We start from the raw sequence: 20815 nt of genomic DNA, 5'->3' as shown, positions 1-20815 counted from the left end.
AAATAAAAAATTGAACTATTTTCAATTAAAACTGAAAAATCACACTTATATTTCCAGCCACATGTGTACATAAGCCAATTGTTTTTGTTTTCCCATAAAACTGTTGGCTTTGTTTTGTTTGTTTATCAATGTATTGGTTTTTAGTATCCTTTACTCATATATGGATTTTTTTTCTCTGAGTAAGTGTATATGTGTGGGTGTCTGTATAAATGTATGTGTTTTATATACGTAGTATTCATAGGCATTATGATGAAAGCTTTTTTTAATCGGTAACTTTGTTTTTCTTTTTCCAACACAATTGTTTGAAAGTGAAAAATTTGCTTAGTACAGTGGTTGGAAATTCCCTGTTAAGCAAACACTTAAAGTTAGAAAATATCAAGAAAGGAATACTTTAAATGATTTTAAATTAAAAATACTTTAAGATTTGTGTTTAATATAAATGAAAAATATTTATTTATTTATTTTGGAATTTGTTTACCAAACACCACTGTTCATCATTATAAGAGTTTTTTTTTTGTTCTTTTCAATTGTTGTCTCTTTTTTTTGCAGTGGTTAAAAGAGAGTGTTGGGACAATTGCAACTGTTTTGTTTGTTTTAATTCTTCTTCAGTTTTATCGACTTGTGTAGTGCATTTATAAACTGCTAAATATTTAAGCAGATTTTCAATATTTTTTCTTCCTTTGAGTACAACAATATTGTGAACAAGTCTTTTTGTTGCCGATATGTTGTTGTCAAGTATTTAAATATGCAGCAGAGAAGGGTAAAGTGTAGATGATTGACTTAAATACTTTCATTAGGATTAAGTTCTATTTTTATTTCTAACAAAAATAGACAGACGACCAATTTTAAGCCTTATAAATTAAACAAACTTAATAACATTTTTTGGGAAATTTGTATGAAGAGGACTATAAAAATGTTTATTTTAAAATAGATTTAAATTAAGTCTGTGAGGCAAAATTTGAGTAAAATCTAAAAGTAAATATTTGAAATTTGTTTATAATTCCCTTAGCTGGGCTGTACGCTTAGTAACATATGGCTTCCTATAATGATAACTTCATCAGTTTCCTAGAATTTTTTGTAATTAAAACTAATATTATATTGATGGTTTATTGACACCTACATATACATATGTATATATATTAGATAATGATGACCAAAAACTTGAGAAATTGAGCAATCATTTATTCTGGAAAATATTGTAAAGCTATGCTTTTTAACAAGAAAAATTGTATTTATGGTTGGACCTAACGCCCATAATTTCAAGAATTTTGTTCCTTTTTTTGGTGGAAACTCACTTGTTGCATATTTCTAATTTTTTGACTCTAGCACTTTTGATCTTTCCAAAAGTTTAACAAAAATCGTTAGTTTGTTTATAAGAAAGAACATTAAGAAGAGAACCTATGGAGAGTAATTTTGATCCAAAGCCTTTTGTAATATAGAAGTTTCTAAATTCTTTCAACAGCAATAAAACAGATGGCCGACTATATGATACCCAACAGCAGTGATTTTGTTAAAAATTTTGATTATTTTTTTAATAATATTTAATTTCATTTTGGTATTGTTATTTGTGTTTATACGTGAATTTTGGCCATAAAGTCATTTTCTGAAGGGGACTCTATATGGGGGATAGCGTAAATGAGTCCCGATCATTACTAAAATCAGCAGTATCATTAAGACTTATATAATATTAAGTTTTTCCAATTTTTGAAGTGATACAAGAACATTTAACATAATTAAGAGCTCAAAAGCCCGATTCGTAGGGTACGGTTGTAATGGGGCTATACGAAATAATGGACCGATTTTAACCATTTTCAATATGTTTCGTCCTTATTATCGTTTTCATGTACGGACACAGACAGACAGAAAGACAGCAGACAGATAGACAGACAGACAGACAGACAGACAGACAGACAGACAGACAGACAGACAGACAGACAGACAGACAGACAGACAGACAGACAGACAGACAGACAGACAGACATACAGACAGACAGACGACAGAAAGACAGACAGACATAGCTAAATCGACTTAGAAAGTGATTCTGATTCTATATATATTTGCGTGTCACAAACATCGGCACAAACGCATAATACTCTCTCCACTATAGTGGTGTGGGGAGTTTTTACTCTATTTTAATATTATAAAATTTTTTGATATAAATTCCATAAAATTTAGCTTTTATCCTGAATTATATTAAAGTCTATTGTTCTATTTTATATGGAATGTTCTTTTGCCATAACAATTATAATTAAAGTTAAACAACAAGTGGCTCTTTAATTAAAAACTAGAGTTTAACATTTTTTCCTATAAACCATGCCACACTTACATACATACATGTATATATGTGCAAGTATTATTGTGTGTGGCAGCCATTAAATGATTTGTATGTATAGGCAACAATAGGATGTGAACAAACATGTATGTATGTATGTGTATATGTGCGAGTTTTTGTATGCTTATGAGTTGGTGGATTGATTGTTTTTACGAAATCATTGAAAAGCATTGTTGCATATCGATTCTGTTTCCTTTTTTTTATTTTATTTATGTTTGAATTTTGTATTTAAATACCCAGCAGTTTGGGGCGTTTGTCTCAATGAAGACAAGTTTGTCGAATGAAAAATTCGACTCTACCAAGCTTTTGATACCCTCTTAAAACTGCTGGATTATAACACAGTTTTAGTTATATTTGTCTGTGCTGTAAAACTATTTGGCATCATTGTGGTTTTTCTCGTTCTTTTTTTTTTGTTTTCAATTTTATGGTTGTTTGTTTTAATTCTTTTATAAGAGTTTTTGTTGCTAGTGTTTATATACATTTTATTTTTATTTGTTGCAACGATTGATTGGTTTTCTCTTTAATGAGTTGCAAAATAATAAAAAAAAGTAGGAAAAATTGCAAAAAAATTCCTAAAGAGGAAGAGAGAAAAAAAGGGAGAAAAATTGTAATGAAAATATTTACCTCAATGATTTTGAAATAAAACGTAATTTGCAATTACAAGTTAAATATGAATTACGATATAGGTTGTTAAATATATAATCAATAATTAATATTAATCAAAAGTTTTTCTATAAAAATAATTAAAGGAAAAAGCAGTAAGGTTGTTTTATTCTAATAAGTTATAAACTAAATAAAAAAACTACCACTATAACTCCCCTATTTAATAATATTTAATAAATATTAAAGCAAAATTTAGAGCAGGCTTTTAGGCTATTTATACAATTTTGTAATTTATGAGTTTTTTTTGAAGCTGGCAAAAGTTACTTAAAATAGTAGTGACCTTTTTGTTTGGGGCGTAATAAAAAAGCTAACAAAAAAAGCTTTAGAAAGCATCATTCACTTGGTTTCATTGCCTTTTTTAGCTGTGTTCAAGTGAACAAAATAAATCTCAAGCACCTGCAGCTATATGTGTGACGACCAACTTTATACATTTGCTAGAGTCACAAATAAGTACACAGAGCAAACATGCAGTAGGGCATGTTTGCTTTTACATCTGTGTTTGTGATTTGAACATTGACAAAGAGTCCACCAAAAAATATCAGTATGTATAAATGAGTGATGTTGCAGAGGGTGCAATTGTAGTTTTAATATTTTAAAAACGAAGGTCAAGTTGGTTTCAAAAAAGGCCACAATATTTTATGATGTGTTTTTGACTGCTTTAAGTTACTTTAAATAGGCTCTTTATGCTCTATAATATATTTTTACTTATAATGTAACTCTTACACATAAAATTTAAAATTTTTTTACATTTTTTTTCAATAGCTAATATATCAGCATGGATTTTGTAGCAAACATTTGCATTCTAAGCTATCTTTAGAATACATATTTTTGCTACGTTGACAGCAAAAGCTCCTTTGTTGTCACATGAAAATACTTTGGAAAATGTATTTAATTTTATTACAACATGTTGGTGTTGTTTAATTTTTTCTAGAATTTCTTTTTGTATAGTTCCTGTCGGTCCTTCTTGTTTGTTTTTCTATAGTTTTCTATACATATTCTCTTTCTACTTTCATAAGATTTTTTGGTGATACATGACACTTGTAATCAAATGCCAAAGTCTTAACAATATTCTAGCATGTTTACTTAAGTGTTTAAAAGTATACTTGAAAGACAGTGTATGTATGTGTAAAAAAATACTTAAGTTATTATGGCAACACAACAACATCGTTTTCACTATACCCAACAAAACTCAAAATTAAACATTTCTCAAATTTTTATTTAAATCTTTAAGTTTGCATTTTACGTTATGTTCATATATAATTATGTAATTTGAAAAGTTAGAATTTAGTTTACAGTGTTATCAGGTGATTTAAATTTGAATTAATTTAATTTAAGGCTCAACCTATATGTTTGTTGGGATATACTTACATGAATGTGTCGGTAGATAGTGTGAATTTTTTTGCATATATTGTTTGTATGAATGTATATGAATTTGTTTACACATCTTGTATGTCAGTATCGAAACTAAAGTATTTGTTATTGCCATATTTGTGTAACTTATCTTAAATAAACTTGCCATGTTACAACTATAATAAAGATATCACACGAAAACATTTTACGGACTTGCTGGTCTATAGTCTTGACTGTAGACTGTTCTAACGTCAAGACTATATACTGATGCTTATCTATAGTTTTTACTATCTACTAATCTTGACTAAAGACTGATCTATAGTCTTGAATGATCTATAGTATTGAAAATACATAGAATTATATGTAGTTATGATTATAGACTCATCTATATTCTTGAATATAGACTGATAGATATTCTTTACTTTAGACTGTTCTACAGTCTAATCTGAAGAATGATCTATAGCGTCATGACTGTAGCCAAATCTATAGTTCTCAATAATGTAATATGATCTACATTCTTGACTATATCCTAGCCTTAACTATGGACTGATCTATAGTCTTGCCTGTAGAAAGCTCTGTAATTTTAACTATAGAAAGATCTATAGTTTTAACTATAGTAAGATATATAGTATTGATTATATAAAGTACTCCAGTCTTGAATATAGAAAGATCTCTAGTCTTGACTATAGAATGATCTATAGTCTTGACTTTTGACTGATCTATAGTCTTGACCATAGAAAGATCTCTAGTCTTGACTATAGAATGATCTTGTCTTGACTTTAGACTGATCTATAGTTTTGACTATAGAAAGATCTATAGTCTTCACTATAGAAAGATATATAGTCTTCACTATAGAAAGATATATAGTCTTGACTATAGAATGATCTATAGTCTTGATCTTTAGTCTTGAGCAAAGAAAGATATATAGTCTTGCCTATATAATGATCTATAGTCTTGACCAAAGAAAGATCTATAGTCTTGACTTTCGACTGATCTATAGTTTTGACTGAAGAAATATCTATAGTCTTGACTATAGAAATATCTCTAGTCTTCACTATAGTAAGATATATAATTTTGACTATAGAATGATCTATAGCCTTGACTATAAAATTATCAATAGCGTTGACTTTAGACTGATCTATAGTCTTGACTTTAGAATGATCTATAGCCTTGACTATATAATGATCTATAGTTTTGACAAAAGTTGTAGTCTTATAACAAAATTTCATTTGACAACAGCCTTTTCTTATGTTCTGTCTGTTTTGTTGGCCTAAAAATTAAAATACTCTTTCTATAAAATTTCAAACACTTCTTTGGAGTATATGTTGTACAATTTTTAAAGATAATATAAAAAAATGTAAACATAACATGATTGTTCTGTAGGCATAAATAATTTATTGTTTTTAAACCAGGTAGAAGACAACAATTTGAGACATAAATGAAAGAGTTAAATAAATAAAAGTGTTGTAAGTTTTAATTTAAGGCTTTTTATGTTCAATTTAATTTTAGGTGTTTTTAACACTTGGATAGACATTTTAAAATATTTTATAGAAATTTTTTTAGAAAGGAGTAACTTATGATTGGAAATGCTTACTATAAATGGAGTATAATCAAGTTATGGTCATTGTGTACATATATTTATGTACATATATAGCTGACACAAGTATATTTAATTGGTAATGTACAACGATTTTACTTCTACAGTAATGGCAACCAATTGGATGATGAGTTTTGCATAATAATTCTTATCACTTACTATGTTAAAGACTATAATTACAAAACACTCCTCCTGTCAATCCTTTTCTATTACACTTTGGTGCTGTTGGTTTCTAAGCGAACATGTATTTTGTAATCACTTAAAATGAATGACAAGACAAAATGCTTTAGAATTTTGTTAATAATTCACTTGTTTCTTTTTTTTTTTTGTTTTTTGCTTTTAACTACAGCAGTGTCATTAAGCAACAAATTCAACAAAATGTAGCACAATTCAAGAAGTAAAATTCTGCCACCTGCTGTCATTTGATGTAAGGATAAGGGGCAATTAGGGGGAATTAAAAAGATAGCAACGATTAAAAATAAAACTTGACAGCCACTTGAATCTTGCTGTTGCAAAATAGTGAAAAAAAAATGAAAACAATTATATTAAAATTAAAAATTACACAATAAAATATGAGTGAAAGATATTTTGGTAGAAAATCCATTTAATCACAAAAATATGACTTGCTTTTTATGTGCAACATAGAGAAGAGGGATTTTTGGCAGTTTTCTTGATTACAACCCAAATACTTTAGAGTTGTAAAATATGTCTGTATACAGCAAAAACAATTTATATGTAGCAAAATTTAAATAAGAAAATTTCAAGTAAATGAAAAAGTAATTATAGTTTAAACTTAAACAATTTTTTTTAACTTAATGTTACGATTTTTAAGAAAATCTTTCTTTTTTGCTTGTGATCTAGTTTTTATTTTTTTCGATATGTAGTCTCCCAAATTTAAACCAGAATTTTCTGCTGCATTACAAACATTATTATACTAAACTTGTTGTATTAACTGTTGTTGGGTTTAACTATAAAATAAATTCTATTTTTATTATTAAAATAATGATTTGCGGTTTTCTATTTGAAATGGTATTTTTCCATTTATTTTTTGTATGGTCATGTTTGAAAAATCAGCACAAAAAAAAAAAAAAAAAATATTATTTTTGTGGATTTTTGTAACATTACATTACATTGGCAATTTTTTGTGATGGGAGGGAAAGAGAATTATTTTTAATAAATACATATAAATAGGTGACAAAAACGTTATTATAATAATTTGAATTTTGCATAACTTTTCCAAAAATTCTTGAAAATTTGTTTTTCTGGAGAATAGGTTTTATTTTAAATTATGATAAGAGTTTAGTTTTATCCAAATGAAAAATATTTCTCGAGCTCAGAATCACTTTCTGAGTCAATTAAGCTATGTCCTTCCAGCCCCAGTGTCCATATAAACCTTGTGCGCACGCTTTAGTTGGCAATTTTCATGATAATTTGATCTCTAATCTAAAAAAATTGTTTTTCTTTTGATAACTACCTAATAGTTTGGTTATATCCAAATAAAAACAATTTTCGAGCTCAGAATCACATTCCATTCATTTGAGCTATGTCCGTCCGTCCCTGTGTCTGTCCGTCGTTGTGTCCTATAAACCTTGTGTACACGCTTCAGGTGGCAATTTTCATGATAATTTGATATGTAATCTAAAAAAATTGTTTTTCTTTTGATAATAGGTTTTACTTTTAATAAAACAATTTACGAGCTCAGAATCACTTTCTGTGTCAATTGAGTTATGTCCGTCCGTCCCTGCGTCTGTCCGTCTGTGTGTCCATATAAAGCTTGTGAGCACTCTAAAGGTTGCAATTTTAATGATAATTTTACGACATTTTGCTTATAGTCTTCGCTTGATTTTTATCCAAATACAAAGTCTATTGGAAATGGTTGAAATTCGGTCTATTATTTCACCTAGCCCCTATACAACCAGATCCCCCGAATAGGGCTGAGAATCACTTTCTGAGGCAATTGAGTTATGTCCGTCTGTCTAACTCTAAAGGTTGCAATTTTAATGATAATTTTACGAAAATTTGCACATAGTCTTCGCTTGATTTTCATCCATGGACGAATCCTATTGCAAATGGTTGAAATCCTCCAAATAAGGCTTTTGAGCTCAGAAATTATATCAATATTCTAGTATATCTACAAAACTCGGCAAAACTTAGTTTTATATTAATCTAAATGATACCCTCTCCCTAATTATGTTATGATGGCACCACTTACGACTTTACTCTCCATATCAAGTCTCCTTCTAAAAATGACTTGAAGTCAATAATTAATTGGTTTTTTTTTTTTTTACCAATTTTTCTGATTTTTACTACCAAACTTCTCGAGAGTATGTAGATGTAATTATATGTATATTATATATAAATAATCTAGATCCCTGGTACCTAGGAACTTAAGATTTATACAAAGATACAGGCGAACATGCCTTAATCGTCTTCGCTATCTAAGTTGTGTAAGAAACCAGAATGAATTTACTTTATAGGGTCAGAAATGTAGTAACAAATATTAAAAATATGAGGTCAAACTCGCTATAACCTTCTCACGAAGGCTATCACAACGGTTGTTAATTAAAAAGAGATTTTTGATTAAAAAAAAAAAAAACTATTCAAATATTTCATGATGAAAAATATTAATGAAAGAATATTTCTGATGAAAGTATAGTTTTTTAATCATAAAAATTTTGATGAACATATCTAAAAACAGTTGTTTTGTTAAAAAATAAAATTTAAATTTTAAGCAAGTTTTTGCTGAAAAACTATATTTTGATGAATTTGCTATTTTTCATGGAAAATAGTTTTGTTGACAATTTTTTTGTAAAGCATCAAATTTTTGTTGAAAAACCAGTTTCATAATAAATAAACAAATTTATAATAAAAGAAAAAATTTTTTTGAACAAATAGTTTTGAGATGAAAAAGCAATTTTTGCATAATTTTCGCATATCCGCATTTATATTCATAAATAACCACATTCTGCTGTTTTAAACATTTAAAATTATCAGTTTTCTAAAGTTTCTATTAGTTTTGAAGGCAAAAGTAAAATTTCTAATCTATTAAGATTTAAATTCACCATCCAACTTACCAACTTATTTACTTACATAGCATGTCTGTTTTATGTAGGAGCCTTGCATATATAATAATATTGATTTCAAAGAACAATTTTGCTATTTAATCAATTTTTTCATGGTTTGTCCATCTCTTTTATATGATTCGTTTTTTTTTTTTTCATAGAAAAACTTTTAAATAAATTCTCTAACATGCTGGTCATGCTACATGACAGAAATGATAAAAGAAATGTTACAGTATTTTGATTTACATGAACGTATGTAGAGAAGATAGATGGTAAATATATATGTAATCCAGGAATATAAGTTAATACATTTTTTTTGGTCTTTTCAATACTGTTGACTTTAAAAATACAGAAATATTTTATGTTGATTTATGAAAATTTGCTGATATTTGACACGGACTATAGAAGTTTAAAATCTTTAAACTTTGGTCATAGTTATAATATTTTTAATATTAATTTTATTTGACATACTTCCATATACATAAATATTTTAAAATAATTTTAAATTTTTTTTTGGCAATTTTTAGAAATTTCTCTAAAACCACAAAACATTACCTTTCTACACGTATTAGTTTAGTATACATATAGGTATTTATTAAACAACTTCAATTATAGTAGATGTGTATGTATGTAAGTAAACAATTTAGATTATTTCAATATTTAATATATTCAACATTTGTTTTCTACTTTATTTATTACAATAAATTGTAATAAAGCTTTTGGTAAATAGTAACACACATTTACATTTACATTATATTGTGTGTAAATGTAAATATATTTACATTGCATAAAAACAGATAAAAGCAAATAAACATGTCTGTATTATAGATTATTGGCTTAAATTGAAAAGCAAATAGTTGGTGATTCTTTTGTTTTCTATTTTTATATATGTATGTAATTTTTTGCTTTCATTTTTTTGTATATACAAATCAAATACGTATTTACATGGCATTTAACAATCTACAATGTTGACTACATTTGTTTTCTTATACAATAAATACTAAATAGATGAAATGATAGATAGAAAGCTATAGATAATGCAAATGTTAAACAATCTAATAGAGAAGATACAAAAAAAAAAATCAATGCTAAATGGAATTAAGTGAATATTTTCTTGGATTTTGTTTGCTTGTTTTATTTTCTACTCTTATGTGTTAGTATGAGGCGTATGAGTGATATTTTTTGAAATTCTTTAACACATAATCATTATACGCACTGTAGCACTAGTTAAACAAACATTTAAATGTGTGAAGTATAGTTAAGTTATAGACGTAATAATGCTAAAAATAGCTTTTTGATTATGTGGGTGATAGTTACATAATGAAAATAAAAAAATGGAAAACTAAAAAGGAAATATTTAAATTGTATTTTGCTTCAAACTGAGCACAATTTTGTTCTATAATCAATAAGAGATTTAAGTAACAGTTTTAACACCATAATAACTATTTATTGACAGATTCATAAACAATTAAAAATTTCAAGAAATTTTACTTTTTTATACAACTTTTCTTCTTACAGTTAGATAACTCTTAATATGATTTCATAATCTCAAAAGAAATCTTTAACGATATTGAAACTCCAATACCGCTTTATATGTTACAAAATAAAAACCTACAATATTATTAATTATTTTAAAACCTTTTACTTTTAAAAACGTTTTGTTAACAAAACCACATTGCCATGGTCAACAAATATTTGGTTAAAAAAAAATACAAATAAATATTTCACAAAAGAGTTGTGAAGAGTTGTGTCAATTGTGTCCATCAATCTTTAATAAAAAAAATTTTGCAAAAAATATTGAAAAGTAAAAAAGTAACCAAAAAACAATGCGACATTAAAAATGTATTTCCAACAGACGTATGAGTGATACGAAATATGTACATGTTCATCAATATCAATCATACGTCATGTTTAACAAAAAACCCCTTCACATACACTCACATACATACATATGTATATCTGTGAATCACAGGCAACTGGCAACGAATTACCACATTTTTATAAATAATATTTTAAGGCCAAAAACTGTAATCCTTTGTGCAAATTGATCAATCACAGAAACAGGATATTTATTAAGTTTTGAGCTGTTCTATCAAATTGAACGTTCTTCTGTTGTGTTAAGTGTTTTTAAAGTTTTGTCGAAGGATTTTTGTTTTTTTTTTATGTAAATTTTTATTAATGTGTATTGACTTAAAGATTTAACTTTTTAATCTTGTATTTTATTTATAAAATATTTTCACAAAACCAAAAAAATGTTTTGCCTTCAAATGACAACATGAGTTTATCTTAAGTATGGGAAAGTATGTTGTAACTTTTAGTAAGTGATTAACTAAATAAATCATTGCCTTCATCTAGAATTGAGTGTCGGTAATAATATAAACATATTTATATACAGTGAGTGTTAAAATACAAATTCAACTTATATAATTGAAGCTGAATATTTAGACACTTATCGTAGTTGTATGTTAATAATAAAACTGAATTTGTTTTTAATTTGTTTCTCAGAAGCTGAAGCAATTTTGAGAGCTATTTATTTTTTGGTCGTCCCTGTTTTTGTCACCCACTGTTCGTGTATGTTGAGGCAGAGATTATATAATTTATAGATGTTGCCATTTGGTAACATGCATGTGTCGTATCTCCATTATCTCACTTTAACACGACCTCTCTCTTTCTCTATCCAGCCACCACTATGGCCACTTACCTTAATGCCCTAACAACCAACTCACTCCCCATCTTCCGCTAGTATGTGTCACTTTAATATACATACATTGACAAGAATGCAGCATAAAGTGGGAATAAGTGTAGTAGAAAACGAACTCATTTGTAAGTCTCATGTATTTAAGACCTGGTAGATAGACAGTCAAACAGACAAATGAACAAATAGAGAGGCAAGTAGGCAGGATGGCTCACAGTGTAACGTCTATACATATATGGATATAAAAATAGTTGATGGAAAAAACTAAAAATTTATGTTAATAGAAAGTCATTATTCAGATGAAAATATATGGACAACAAGGCCTTGAGTCTGAAAAGGAAGTTCCTGCACATGAATTGCCAAATACTTAGATCCCAGTCAAAACTTTAAAACTTTTGGGTAATGAAGAGAAAAAGAGTTAAGGTCTTCCTCTAAAGCTCCCATGGCATACAAGGTCCAGTTTTCCACAACTAAGGGGTTTTATCCAGCATCTATACTTGAGGCTAGACATGTACAGGAGTATGGTAACACAAAGTGATCCAGAAAAGTTTAGATTGATAAAAGTTCACACCTAGTTTTCTGTGCAATTGTATATATTTGTCTATTACACTACTGAAAGAAAACCACACATTTAAAGATGTAGTTTTGAGGCAACATATGCAGCATGTTGTACCTTTTGTGGGTATTTGCTGTTGTTGTTTTTGTTGTTGTTGTTAAAATATGTACAAAATGCTGGTTATTTCCTGAAAATGTGATAAGATTTTTCATGCACTACTCTTGTAAGCCACTTGAGGCATAAATATTTTAATATGTTACATAGAAATGTGTATCTGGAAAATGTTTATCTGCAGAATTATGTGTGTGTATGTGTTATAAGTTTGTGTGAGTATTCATATGTTAAACCATAACTGTCATCATTACATTGACATGCAAGACATGTCATAGTGGTATAAATTTATGTTATATGTTGTCGTTGTTGTTTGTTACATTTCTGTATTTAGGATGGCAGATTGTATTTATAATTCAGCTGCTGTAAATTTGTATTTATCCCAAGTCCTGTTCACTCCGCCCCTTTTTAAATGTTCTGCTTTTTTTTTTGCTATTTTTAGTTGTAAATATTTTTCGGTTTTGCAACATTTCTTCTTTTTTTTGTCATTCTGTGTTTAAGAACACGTATGATAAAATGACAGGCATTTAACCTAAGCTTTACGTTTTTCCATTTTAACACCTTCTTGGTGAGGTTGTTGTTTTTAGCCTACAATCACTACCTAGACCAAATCTGCTAACACTACCATATGCTTCGTTCTGTTAAATTTGGTCTGCTACGTTTTTGGCACAGCTGCTATATTCTGTTTTTCTTGTTTTTGTTCTTCACAATAACTGACAATTTGCTTTTAATGTAATTGTCAGGTGTCACGTCCAAAATTTGTCGATTATTTTGAAATTATGTTTATGGTATGGAATATTATTGTGTTAAATTTCAAGCATTAACAACGACTAGGTCTATAGTGATAAATTAAAGAACAATTATTTTCGATTTAAGAGAGTTTATGAAGAGAAATAGCAACGAAAGTTAATTGAAGTAAAATTATAAACTGCTTTTTAATAGAGTTTAATTGACAAAATTAAAGCTCAAATGGCTATATTAATGAATATATAGTGTATGACTGAGCATTGGAATTCGACAACAATTTACTTTCCCCTACAGATCGTGAATCGAATTTTTGTGAAATTTATTATTACCAGCATAAAATAGTGGAAGCTTTTTAAGAAAAAATATTTTTAAATCCCCACAAATAAACAAAATTACTGGAAAGTTAAATTCTATGAAATTAAAGCTCTTTGCAGTTTAAAATATTATTGTTAAAGGGTTTAAAAACGAAAATCATGCTATTTCTAGAGCTGTTGCCATGTCTTTGTCATTTTCTTTGTCATCATCATCATGACTTTTTCATACTTTTCCATCCCCATCTGCACAGATCTACAGCGAGAGTAGAATAGGAAATAAGTGGATATAAAATTATCATTGCAACTGTCAAGGTTTTATTTTTTACTTTTACTGTAAAAGGACGTTTACATAAGTGTATGTGAGAAATATGATTGTAAGTGTGAGTATTTGTATAATACGAGAAAGTATATTCGTGTGCGTTTAAGTATAGTTGAATTTAGTTTATTATGGTTTTTAGCCTGGTTTTTGGCTTCTGTATATATATACAGTTCAAGGCATTACAAATTATAAGTATCTAGTTACAATGAATGAAATTTTAAGCTTATAAAAATAATACAAAAAACAACCATACACACACATACATATCCTTACATATGAACATTAATATTTTAGTGACATTTGTGTATATGTATGTGTTTATAAAAACACTTGTGAAAAAGTGCAATGAAGAAAGACGACCTTGTTTTAATACTTCTAAATAAAATACTACAGAGAAAATAATTCATTTTTCATAAAGGTTTAAATATTATACAGACATATTATGAAATACACACAAACACTTATAGTACACACTCACTCATATATACATACATATATTTGCTAAATATATACATTTCTCATATATTAAATTTTGACACACACACATACTTACTCACAAACATCCGCATCCTTATAAATACTTACACTAACATAAACTAACTATTAGAGGGGTTCAATATAAAATAAAAAGTTGAAGATATAGTTTGCCTTTCAGACTGACAACTTGAGATCCAATAAAAGACTAACTCAGAAAGTATCGTTAGAAAAATGTTTCTTTTTATATTGGTAAATGGTTCATGGTGAACACCACCCTAATATACTCACATGTTTAATAATAAGAAACTCACTCAGTTGTGAGCAAGAAAATGAGGAAAAAGAGCAGAGCAAAACTTAAACCTTCTATGTTTTAGTGATGGTAAATTAAATTTATGTTTTCCTCTCATATAAAGCCTTAAATGAAATGTTAAATCTCTTTCAACGCCAATGTATATGAGAGTGTGTAGCGTTAAGAATTTGTATGTTTCCTTAGAGAAATGTAAAAGAAATTCTTGTCGCTTTATTTGTCATTTATTAGTGCAATATATACAAGTATTAAACTAATCATTAACTAAATAAATATTTTCGGCACATACACAAAATTCTTACTCCCACATATTTTCACAAATACAAACACACTTAATGTTTATATGTTTCCTCTTTTTATGTCAAATTCAATCTTTAATACACACCCCATTAAACGTTTACACTTAACAGAAAGACAGACACACAAACTCATGTTTGTATACATATTTATGACCATTTAGAAAAACATTTTTATGATAATTATGGGCCAAGTTTTATACTCCTGCCTGCCTACAAATATGGTCATTTAAATTGTAGCAATTACATACTCACATACATGTATACACTGCTTAATATTTGTGTTAACATTTATGGTAGTCAGGCGATAGTGTGCATCACTTTAATTGACCAACTCATAATAGCAATTTAAGAATAAACGTTTAAATATAGTTAGTGTAGCCGGAGTAGTAATTTTTCAATATTTTAGTGTTGGTTGTATAACGGACACTGTGGTCTATCAGACTATTCTGTCAGTACTAGTCCAAATAGGATTATGACCATCATTAAGGACTTCAGAGATATTGCAACATAATTCCTACTGCCGTTCATATCACATCGTTTGTTTTTACACTTCTGAGTACCACAAAATGAGTGGCGTAATGTTTAGTGCGGTTGAGATTTTTTCAGGAATAAAAATAAACTAAATGCGATGGGAAATTTTTTCTACGAAACTGTTTTATTAAGTTGTTTGCAATAATTGCTAAATGGCTTTTGTTTTTAAATTTTAATAATGTGGTTGTAATCGATAAATTTAAGATCCTTTGCACTGACTAGGTTTATAAAGGTTACATGTTTTTCGGGGAACGTGAAGAGTGTTTTTGTGAAATTCTTATACATGGAACATATGGCCTAGCTTTAGGAAATTTCAACTAAGTAAGTTAGTAATTCAGTAAGTTAGAAAGTTAGTAAGTTAGTGAGTTAGTAAGTTAGTAAGTTATTAAGTTAGTAAGTTAGTAAGTTAGTGAGTTAGTAAGTTAGTAAGTTAGTAAAATAGTAAGTTAGAAAGTTGGTAAGTTAGTAATAATTAATATTTTTTTTGAAATTACAATTTGTCATTAAAAACTAACACTTCACTTAAAGTGTAAATTTTTGCTAAAACTTTAAATTGTTTACTTAAACATCAATGAAGATCAATAAAATAATTTTTTTTTGTGGTTGATGTGAAATGGAAAAAAATTGACTTTTTTCGATTTAACCACACAGCAAATGTTGTTGCAACATTTTGTTGAAAATCAACAACCGAATGCAAATTTTGTGGCCAATCAAATATTTTTGTACAATTTATAAAATTGTTGTCATCGTTCAAGCGAATTGTTTGAAAATTCTTTATTGTAGCGTATGATTAATAAAAAAATATAACACAACATGCCAACAAACACTCATACGCGCTGTAGGCAACTAAATAAAGTTATAAAGCTATAGTGTCATAATTACATTCAATATAAATGCGTTGCTGTGTGTGTGAGCGTTGAAATAAATTATTATAAATCCATTATTTTTTGTACAAAGTAGATAATTATATTTAATGTACACATAAGTACATACATTCTACAATTTATTATTAAATAAACATGTTTATACATATGTATAAACGCACATATATGCTACTAAAATTAAATCATTTTCAATGAATAAAATAATGATGGTATGTGTATGTGTGAGCTTGTTTTAATGAAATATTATTTAATTTGGTCAAAGAGTTTTATAACAATGGGGGTAGTTTTATAATTCAACGAAAAATAAGATTTTTTTAAATTATATTTTTTAATTATGGAGTTATTATAAAATAGTTTCTCAATATCGAAATTGTTGAGTAATTTAAAAAGGTAGTAAATTAAAGTTGCAAATGAAAAGACATCAAAGTACCTTAGACATCATTGATCAATGTGATTAATTATTTATTATGAACCTTATGTATATTCTTGTTTCGCGAATATTCCTAGAACTTGTTTTAAAATGTTTAACATTTTCCCAAAAATAAAGCATATTTTTAGGCCTTTAGTTTAAAGTCTGAAGCAATGACTTAGTAAATTATGTTATTTTAAACATAATCAACTTTTAGGAACATATATTTTTCACAAGCAGGCGACTCAAAACATTAACTTGATGCAATTGTTATACAGTTTTATGGGTGCTGAATGTACCTATATTTTAGAGCAAAGCTGTAGGGTATAAATAGTTTAAAAAAATTGCATGTAATAAAACTATTAATAGCAAAACAACCTTGAGCTGTTAGTCAGTTTCTAACAATCAGAAATTATAAACAATTGATTAATGTTTTAGTGGCTTTTTTCCAACTTAAAATTGATTTTTGCAGTAACTGGAAGTAAAATAATTTTTACAAATTTCTTTTAAGTTTTCTATTTTTGTATTGAGAATGTCTGTTAGTTTTTCTTTATTTCTTTTTTATAGCAAAACTTTCGTTTTATTTGATTTATACTATAATTTTAACATTTATATAAACAAATTAATAATTCATTTCTTTTCCAACGTTTCTTTTCTTTTTTTTCTCTTTTTAGGTAAGTAAACACTTTTCATATAAGTAGTATTGCAGCTAAAGGAGGCGGTGAAATAAGAGGAGTTAAAACTATAAACAAACACTAAGACAACAACTAAAGTTGTTGTTGTTGTTTAACAAAATACATAATGAAGTTTTTGGTTACTTTATATTTTCTGTAATTTATGCGTCAACGCCTGTTGTTTTTAAGCACAACAGTCATTAGCCATGAAAACAGTGTTAAAAACAATGGAACATATTGAAGTTAAAGTAGAGATATGAGTGTTAAAGCAATCCCTAAGGAGCTGTCATTCTAACAAAGCGAGTTTATACAAGTTTCAAGTTTTTCTTTTTATTTTCTATTTTTTGAATTTTTATAGTATTTTCTAAGTTTTCTTAGAATATATCTAGTGCGTGTCTGTTTGGAATTTGTGGTGTGTATGTGTATAAATGTTTTTGTCTGTGTTAAGATTTATTATGGTCTAATGTTGAAAAATATATATTCCCAGTTTTCTTTTTTCTTTATTCCTATTTAGTGGACTATAGTTGTGAGACATCAACTAGAATTCAGGCGTCTTAAACACCCATACACTTAAATTCAGAACACAATTGATTGCAAATGACCTCTAACAGTAGAAGTCTTAAGAAAAAAAAGAAAAATTAAAAAGGAATGAAGTAAATTTAAGTATAAAGTGTAAAGAAAAATAAGTGGATATTTCCTTTTTTTTAGAAATTTTCTTTAACGTAATTTAAATTTCATTTATAATGGCTGTTGACATTGGCACGCTAGCACAAGGCGAATAATAACAGGGAAAATATTGTTTTAAATTGTTTTCTTTAATTTTTTAAGGGAAATATAAATGGTCGCACAAAAAGCATATTTTCAAATTTTAATTATGCTAAGGAAATTTAAGATTCTCGACTTAAGTGATTTTAGAATTTTCGACTAAAAATATCGATTTTGAAGAAACATATGAGTAATCGCAATAAACAATAATAATTTTCAGTTTTAAAGAAGTTACAAGCGATTTCATGTTTTTGAAAGAGTTAAACTTAAAATGGTCAAATTCGTTTCTATTTGAAAGCTCTGTTGAAGGTCTATAAAACCGATGTACAATGTCGTATCCTTATGATCCAATGCATAAAAATGATTTAGTCCAACGAAAGTTGTTCAATTAATTAATTAATCATATGGACAGACAGACGGTCAGACAGACAGACGGACAGACAGACGGTCAGACAGACGGACATATCTAAATCGACTCAGAAAATGATTCTAAGCCGATTAGTATACTTTACGTTGGGTATAGGACTAGTATTATTATGCGTTACAAAAAGCAGCACAAACCCAATATACCAATTGCGACCTGTAGTTTGATTACAAGGTTTACAAGCCCTATTTGGGAGTTCAGTTGTATGGGGGCTAGGTGAAATAATGGACCGATCAGAACCATTTTCAGTAGTCTTCGTCTCTGATATAATAGAAGATAATGTACCAAATTTGGTAGACTTTACGTTGGATATAGTACTATTATTATTATGCGTTATAAACAGCAGCACAAACCCACTAAAGTGGTGTAGGGAATAGCAATAAAATTTTGTAGCACAGTGTCATTCAACATAAAAACACTTAAACTCTTTTAAATATACAAATCTAGTTAAAAAATATTTTTGTTATTTTGTGCAAACTTGTCAGATTCTATAAATAACTGGAGAAAAAAAATTTATTTATTTTGAGATTTCACATTTTAAAACAAATTCATTTAAATGTGTAAATATTTGTTTCTGTGTGTGAGTAATTGTTTGTGTTTTTTTTTTTTGTACAAAAATAAATAGAATAAAATACATTTCTATATAGTATATTTGAATGTAATTAAAACATGTATTAACATTTAAATGTGTTATAAATGCGGGTTAAGCTTTACAAAAAACTAAAATGAATTAAACTGACATTTCATAAAGGGTATTTCATATCGAAAAAGAGACAAATTGTAGATATTTAAATAAAACAACAAATACTGTTTTAAATGTTTAGTTTATAAAGAAATACCCCTTTTAGACATACATATGTGTAACTGGGTAATAATGGCTTAATGTGTATATGTTGCCATATACTTTTTATAGCTCATCCTTATTGGTGTAAAATAGTGTGCATTTAAATGTGTGGGTGGATTGAGGGGTGTTTTTGTCTGTCTATATATTTTTGTGACATTATCGTTTTAAATGTTGTATAATTGGATTTGTCCATTTATACATGACATGACACAAAAGTGATAAACGTTTGCCATTGCTGCTGCTGTTGATGATGAATACAAAATAATAATAAACTTGTTTACTACTTTCACTATTAGTTGTAAATGTTTTGAACATTTTTCTTTAGCACTTTTTTTCAAATGTTTGCAATACAAATAGTATTTAACAAAAGCCTATAGTTTAATTTTGTTCTGCTTTACATTGTTCGTAGCAGTAGATATGATATCAAACAACAACAACAAAAGTAATTAATACAACGTTAATAAGATAGATTAATGTCCGGATAAAATCGTAACATAGATATTCAACTGAACAGCACAACAACATGATAATTAACTCAAATAACAATAAATTATAGAACAACATTCAGTCTATGACTGTGTAATTTTTTTTTATTTGTATTTTATTTTTTCAACATGCTGCCATACAATTACACAAGACAAAGCGGAAAAAATAACATTTGTATAATGTTTATCGTTTAATCCCAGCCAGTTAAATGTTGAGCATTTTATTTATCCATTTAAAATACGAGACAGTGAATTTTTCTTTTTATACCTACCCTACATCTTCGTGAGAATGGTACATATAAGTTTGTCATTTCGTTTGTAATTTCGAGAATATAATTTTACGACCCTGTATGTATATTCTGAATCCTTATATATAGTGGAGTTTATTAAGCTATGTCCACCGGTCTGTCTGTCCATCTGTATGTTTCTTGCACTTAGTTTGCTTGTTTATAAAAACAAAAACAGAGCAAGTACAGTAAGTTACGTAGAAAGCTGTATATTGTTATTGTTTTGTTAATGCTGAAATCAGGGATGGAAAATTGTGTGTAGGAACTTATGAAGGGATGGGGAAAAATCTTAAAAATTAAAAAACATAATAATTTTAAAGTTTTTTATTCGTTTTTAAAATTAGGAGAGGATTTTTGGTACTTTTTCGTTCTTCAACTGGATTTTTTTTTAATTTTTATGCAATATAATTACACATCTATAAGAGTGAACTTCTGGTACGTTTTGGTTCGTCAATTGGTACTTTTTGAACTTTTGTAATAAAAGACCCACTGATTGTTTTATACCCTTCTCCTTTGAGAGAAGGGTATTGAAGTCGAGTGCTTTACGTGAATTGTTTTAAACCCTTCACCTTTGACAGAAGGGTATTGAAGTCGAGTGCTTTACGTGAACACCTGCTGTGTTGGCCTATTTTACGGTGAACTTTTGTGACGACTCACCACCGCCCCATTGTGTTTCTTACAC

The 20815-nt window shown here is 27.9% G+C and overlaps 1 protein-coding gene across 2 annotated transcripts in view; it reads left to right on the top strand.

Moving 5' to 3' along the window:
• Positions 1-17558, top strand: part of LOC119607140 — a 137843-nt gene extending 120285 nt beyond the window's left edge. For both annotated transcript variants that reach the window (XM_037960933.1, XM_037960932.1), the window contains one exon: positions 17329-17558. In XM_037960933.1, coding sequence (XP_037816861.1) covers positions 17329-17355 — 27 coding nt within the window. In that variant the 3' untranslated portion in view covers positions 17356-17558. The remainder of the gene's footprint in view (positions 1-17328) is intronic.
• Positions 17559-20815: the final 3257 nt, after the last annotated feature.

The sequence above is a fragment of the Lucilia sericata genome, unplaced genomic scaffold (genome assembly GCF_015586225.1).
Source record: "Lucilia sericata isolate MDLA Ls3-8-SP2 unplaced genomic scaffold, ASM1558622v1 Contig000660F_arrow, whole genome shotgun sequence".
NCBI classification, from domain to species: domain Eukaryota; kingdom Metazoa; phylum Arthropoda; class Insecta; order Diptera; family Calliphoridae; genus Lucilia; species Lucilia sericata.
The sequence above is the reverse complement of the archived record's forward strand: the minus strand, read 5'-3'. Positions and strand labels throughout refer to the sequence as shown.